Source organism: Hypomesus nipponensis, chromosome 10, assembly GCF_054491055.1.
Source record: "Hypomesus nipponensis isolate SF chromosome 10, ASM5449105v1, whole genome shotgun sequence".
Classification (NCBI taxonomy): domain Eukaryota; kingdom Metazoa; phylum Chordata; class Actinopteri; order Osmeriformes; family Osmeridae; genus Hypomesus; species Hypomesus nipponensis.
Window position 1 is genome coordinate 11,305,713 of NC_140370.1, and position 6,267 is coordinate 11,311,979.

Below are 6,267 nucleotides of genomic sequence, written 5' to 3' on the forward strand. Positions count from 1 at the left end.
TGTGATTTTCTATTATGTTTTATGCGTTTATAAATTTGAGAGAAGTTCCAATTTTTGTACATAACTTGTTTATTATTGTCCATGGTCAATAAAAAGGTCAAGATTCAGTCCCATGAATTAATTTCATTACATCATATTTTCAGTTCAAAAAAGGAAACATAGAATGACAAATCATAATACAAAGAATAGACAGTTAAGTACAGTAACCATAGAAACCACCCACCCATTTTCTATACCCCCAACCCAGCATTACCCCCACCCTGTCTAGCACAAAACTCAAAACAATACATTAGTTACTTCAGTAATAATTAAAAAAAGATTAATTGACACCCCTGGTTTAAAAAGCACTAAACTGTTCAATGTCTAGAGTTTATTGCCCTCTGACTTGATCATACACACTACATTACCTACCCCCCCCCAAACCTTGCCCACAAAACACAAACAATGGACATGCATACAGTTGTCAGTGTCCAAACCCCTACTTGTTCATAGTTATGGGACTCAATTCTATATTCATACACTCATTATATCCTTTACCTAGCTCCATAGATCTGTACTCCAGACAAAGCCTTCCTTCCAATACAAATCCACTGAAGATGCCATTTTCCCTACAGTTAAGAAGCTGCTGTTCTCAAAACCCTTCCACGTCACCAAGACCAGCTCTGAGCCTTAGTTCTTGCAGTGACCACAGAGTGGGGCTTGGGGGCTTGGGGGGGGGGGGGGGGGGAGCTTCTAGTCTCTTTTACCAGCTGTTGGTCTTTAAGGAGCTTAGAACCTCAGAACCTTTGTTCAGAGAGCTTAGAACCCACGATTCTCTATCAAGAGAGCTTTGGACCAGAGCGTGCCAAGGTAAACGATTTCCATGATGTGGGAGACAGCATGTGATGAGAATGGAATAGATCCCTGTTCAGAAGGACTGTGGAGAGCAGCCAGTGAGAGGGGACGTTCCCAGCTCCCTCTCTCACCCAGGGAAGACAGCCAAGCAGTGAGCTCACCTGCACCACCACAGTCACGGCACGTCCCTGTCGCACACAGAGCAGGTCCAGTGACTGGCTCGGGCAGGGGGAGACAGACAGCTGGGTGCTCAGGTACTAGGCCTTGCCCCCAACCTGGAGCTCTTTGGGTGGATCACAAAAGGACTGGATAGATATGTGATACTGTACCAACCTTACCTTCCAAGATCAACGCAAAGGGGATCTGGTTGGGGACTACACACTAGTGTTCTTTTCGCTGACCTCTTGAAAAGGGGCAGGTCAGTCAGCCAGTAACATTAAAGTAGACGCACAAACTTACATAGTATACCCTAACTACACTTTGGATGCTTTGTACAATAGTGCTGAACTTAAGACCTGCTTATCATGCTTGATCTGTATATATACGTACGTGTACAATGTGTGAGCGTGTGTGCGTGTTGACTGTGTGTGTGTGTGTGTGTGTGTGTGTTCTTCTGTGGTGGAACCTGCACCACATCAACAGTGAGAGGCTCACGTATGGCTTGGGTCAGACATGGAGCGCTCTGAACCACCCGAGAGAAGACTTCCTGCACAGCGGGGCCCAGATCAGGCCCCAGAATAGGCGGAGAAAGACCTTGCCATGGTCTGTTTGAACCGACGATGCCACCACTTTACACCAACATGTTCCAATTGGCTCGTGAAAACAACAAGAGAAGCTTATCTAAAGAAGAATGTGAGTTCAGTATACATCCCATAAAGTGTTTTTGTTGTGTTAGCTTGTGAAACGGAATTGTTTTTGTCAGCACACACACCACCTCTTCACCATTACGTGTGAAGCAGCAGATCATCTCAGGAACAGATGATCAACGTAACTCAAACCTCCAAATGAAACCAGCACACCAATCAGATGTAAGGTGGAATAGACAGTTTGAACGTGAGAATTTAGCCGACACCAGTCACGTCCAGATGTTCAGGTGAGCGCTCGGTCCTCAAAGCACTTATCGCCCAGAGATATTAATATTCACCTGACAAGACCTCCTCCACCTTAGAAACATACATTGAGAAATCGCAGGAAGTGTTCAAAGTGAGTCCTAACTAAAAGGGGAAAAGTCTCTAAGGCTTTAACCAGTAGGTCTGCCAAACGGCTTCACCGGCAAAACATCCACTTAGGGATGTAACCTTGAAGGTTTTTTTGATGCCGAGCCTTAGAAAGAACCCCAAACAGATCCAGTTCTATTTCAGCCCACAGACACTAGCATTTAGCCTCTTAGCTATTCCCACATCTTGACGGACGAGTTAGGGGTAATGACCATATCTCCATCCCACCTAGTCCTATCACATATGGGACCCGTAAGGAGATCCCTGCACTGTAAGGAACTGAGAAAACAAAAGTGAAGTCAGGCCATTCTGTGATCTTTTCCGTGAGGGGGGTGGACTGTGAGAAGGGACAGGGGGGACACACAGTCTTGGTCTACAGACAAAGAGGTGGCGAGAGTCCATTCCCAGTTCTAATCAAGCCCATCTCCCTGGGGGGTGAGGCCAGGAGAAGGACCACCACACCACACGGAGACAGGAGTAGAGTGCTGGAGGGACTGTCAGTAAGGTCTGAAACATCCTGAAAGCCACAAAGATGCCCATTAACAGGGAGTCAAGGGGAGGACTTGCTCACCCTACGGCCATACTGAGGGTGACTACATACACACTCGACCATACACAACCGGCGCAGAAACTCTCAAACACACACACACACACACGAGCGTAAACATTCATTTCCCATTCCAATTAGTCTCCATGCGTACTCATCAACACATCATCTGGTGAGAGTATATATCGGGAGTTCTGTCATTTGAAAGATTCACACCAGACACACACAGACAAGCAGTAGTCCCATTGGGAATACGGACAATACTGTCACACACACACACACACTCATTCTCCTTTTGCCTCAGGTGTGCTGTGCTGCCAGGTCTTGGTTGATGAAGCGTCGTAGCCTCTCCAGGTATTGGCTATAGAGCTCGATGTCGTTGTGGCCAGCCCCCTCCACCCACAGGGGCTCCACGGCCTTGGGGCAGCGCTCGAACAGAGCAAGGCCGTGAGAGAAGTCGATGACTTCGTCCTCCGTGCCGTGGATGATGAGCACTGGGGAGGGGATCTTAGACACCTTCTCGATGCTGGAACACACAAGTTCAACAGGTATTACCAAATACACATACAAGTTTGACACGTTTTCTGTGTTTCATACACAGAGGCAGATGCAAACATGTTGTATGTGGTCTGTGTTGGCGTGTAGGGGACTGACTTGGGGAAGGCATCAAAGCAGTAGGTCTTCTTGGTGTCAGGGAAGGCCACCCTCATGCCAGAGGTGAGAGGGGAGTGGAGGACCACGGCAGCACACTCAAACCTGGACGCTAGGTCCACCGTGGGCACCGTGCCAATACTCTGCCCATACAGGATGATGTTCTCAGGGCTGATGCCATACCTGTAACACACACACACACACACACACACACACTGAACGGTCAGCTATATAAATGGGAAACTGCAGCACTTGTGAAAAATCAATAGAGTGTGTGTGTGTGTGTGTGTGTGTGTGCGCGTGTGTGTGTGTGTTGTAGGCTACCGTGAGCGCAGGGCATGCCAGGCAGCATCTATGTCAGCGTAGAGGTTCTTCTCGGAGGGCTTGCCGGTGCTGACGCCATAGCCAGAGTAGTCGTAGGAGAAGATGTTACAGTTTATCCTGGTCCCCAGGCCGATGTAGAAGCTACTCATCTGGCCCAGGTCTACAGCATTACCATGGGAGAACAGCACTGTGAACCTGGCAGGGGGGGAGGTCAACCAAAGGTATGAGGGAGGGGTTCGTTCTGGTGATGCATTGGTCCTTGGTAGGCTATTTCTAACATTAAAAATCCCATGTAAGGGTAAAGGTGTGTGTGGGCGTCGGGGGGGGGGGGGGGGGTCTATCTCACCTGGCGTTGGGGGCACAGCGAATGTACATGCAGCCCACCCTGTTCCCCCGGCTGGACCTGGTCAGGAACACGTCCGTCACATCCAGCTCTCTCTGGGAGTACTGGAACTCGGCCCTCTCCGTCAAGTGCAGCTTCCACCTGCCCTCTGAGGCTCCAATCCCAGCGCTACCTGCTACTCCTCCTCCTCCGCCACCCCTGTCTCCTACACTGCCCCCACCCAACCGGGAACGTAGTCCTGGGGCTCCCAGGGACGGCTGGGCCCCCCCAGCGCCTGTCGCCCCGGTGCCGGTGCCGGTGCCAGCCCCAGCTACGGCACTAGTGTCTGGGTCAGGGAGCAGGGCGTAGGTGGGCTCTGGAGGGAGGAAGGCCAGCTTGGCTGCGATGCGGCTAGGGCAGGGAGGGCAGCAGAACAGGCCACATAACTCTCGGATTGATAAACCATTCATCTTCTAGTAATGGAAGGATGGGATGGGGAAAAAAGAGAAGGGAAAATGAGGGGTTGTCTGTTGTTGATTGACAAATTATCGTTCTCATCTGTCGGTTAAACCAAATACACCTTGATCAATTTACCTAGATTCTGGTAGCCCTGGGGCTGTGAATAGAGGATGGCACACAGAGGTGCCAACAACACCTGCTCTGTTCACTCAGCTGGCTGGAGAAGAAGGACAGAGAGACCATCACACAACACAGCACGCACGGGCCGCAAGTGACCGATGTGTATGTCATCATCAAAGTAACTGGCTACAAGACCTATACAAATGAAATATTCTAGCTATACCACCCGCACACGATGTACCTCGCCATAGCACAAGTGCACCATCTTCTAGCCATCATCATTAAAATACAAACTAATCACGACCACATAGGAGTGACATTAGAGATAATATGAGAATGTTAAAGGCTGCTCACTATCTTCCTAGCTTGCGTTGGGTAAATTGACGGGTATTATTAAAGATGTAATCTGGCTAGCTATCTGTTGTAGCTAGTGAAGCATCTCAGCACCGCATTACGTTACGTGGTGAGTCAGATTCACTGATGATGCTCTAAATGCTAGCGCTAGGCTAGAGTCAAGCTAACCATTATTTTCAAATCAACCGAGTAAATCCAGACATATTTCTAGACGGTTAGTAAGTTACACAAACGAAAATACATCTTAAAAGCATCTTTAGCACATCTTGGGAAATACAATATTTTTCCATACTGAAACGCTAACGTTGGCCATTGCGGCTGTGTTGTTCGTGGTCATAGCAAGCTAAAGGTTAGCTAACTAGATAGCTTTCTGGCTTCAGCGCTAGTCATATATCTGGATACGCTAAGTGTCAAAACATCAATGAGCCGACCACTCACCAATTTACAACGGATTTGCAGACCAGGGACTATATTCCTATCTATACAAAGAAGCAGCACTAAACTTCGAAAATCCTTCTTGAACCTTGACATCGGTATTGTAACTAGCTTATCTAAATTGACAATTGTCTGTCATCTGAGGTTAGCTAGTTAGCTCGCTAGATTTCATGACAGCCAATTTTTTTCCTCCGAACTCTCATCTGTCCTAGTGGATCCGGAAGTGACGCAGTGAAAGGCGTCGCCCACTACAAAGTCTTTAATTTCAAGTAGGCCCATGTATTCCTATCATTATATGCTGAGTAGTCTATTATACAATTATAATTCTACGAAATGTGCTTCCTGGGAACTGCGCTTTGAGCTGTGTTCACTCTTTTTATGTATAGTATTAAATATATTTGGATACAATGCATTTTTTTGACTATGGGTCTTCTCTTTCTTTCATCTACCAGTCACAAAGAACAAGGAGTAAAGGAGGGGACACAGAAGGCATCTTCTCTGGAGAATTGAAAGTGTGTGTGTGTGTGTGTGTGTGTGTGTGTGTGTGTGTGTGTGTGTGTGTGTGTGCGCACGCGCGTGTGTGTGTGCGTGCGCTCGTGCCGATTAAATGTTGGTTTGGATTTGCAATGCAATTCATTGTAACAAACGGCATAGTACTTTTATGAAGCCTACAACGCATTTACGCTAAAACACCTGTGGTTTTATCCAACTTTTATTTTTCTTGTGTAGTTGTCTCTGTGTGACAGACAAAAAAAAGATAGAGAGGGGGGGGGCGGGGGGGGGGGGCGGAGGACCAATACAGGCAACAGAGCTCAAACTGCGGGGTGCTCTGTCTCAGGTCTTGCAACCGGCCCCTGATCAGACCCTCCGTGCGACAGCCCTTACCGACCATTACGAGATTCACTGCGTCAGTCAGAGACGTTTATTTGGAGCAGATGTAAATTGAGAATTATGATATTATTGAAAGAGAAGCATTGCAGATTGAAGACTATTGATCGAATGTA

General features: G+C 47.8%; 1 protein-coding gene across 3 annotated transcripts; it reads right to left on the reverse strand.

The window, feature by feature from the left end:
• Positions 1-51: 51 nt before the first annotated feature.
• On the reverse strand, positions 52-5,470 carry LOC146271699 (alpha/beta hydrolase domain-containing protein 17A-like). Of its 3 annotated transcripts, none has more exons than XM_084708047.1 (6): positions 5,267-5,470; positions 4,490-4,567; positions 3,920-4,368; positions 3,574-3,768; positions 3,253-3,432; positions 52-3,124 (listed from the first exon to the last, which is right to left on the reverse strand). In XM_084708047.1, the coding sequence occupies exons 3-6, from the start codon at positions 4,363-4,365 to the stop codon at positions 2,899-2,901; spliced, it is 1,047 nt and encodes a 348-aa protein (XP_084564173.1). In that variant the 5' UTR covers positions 4,366-4,368; positions 4,490-4,567; positions 5,267-5,470; the 3' UTR covers positions 52-2,898. The 3 variants fall into 3 exon arrangements, with proteins under 3 accessions (XP_084564173.1, XP_084564172.1, XP_084564171.1); XM_084708046.1 differs by having other exon boundaries at positions 4,490-4,571; XM_084708045.1 differs by lacking the exon at positions 4,490-4,567.
• Positions 5,471-6,267: the final 797 nt, after the last annotated feature.

What these genes read in the sequence shown, in the direction of transcription:
- LOC146271699 (XM_084708045.1), bottom strand. Translation starts at nt 5,359, where the DNA reads ATGTCAAGGTTCAAGAAGGATTTTCGAAGTTTAGTGCTGCTTCTTTGT. An exon ending in TGGCATGCCCTGCGCTCACG is followed by an intron (nt 3,433 to 3,573) that starts GTAGCCTACAAC and finishes TGTGTGTTACAG; the next exon opens with GTATGGCATCAGCCCTGAGA. An exon ending in TGCTTTGATGCCTTCCCCAA is followed by an intron (nt 3,125 to 3,252) that starts GTCAGTCCCCTA and finishes TGTGTGTTCCAG; the next exon opens with CATCGAGAAGGTGTCTAAGA.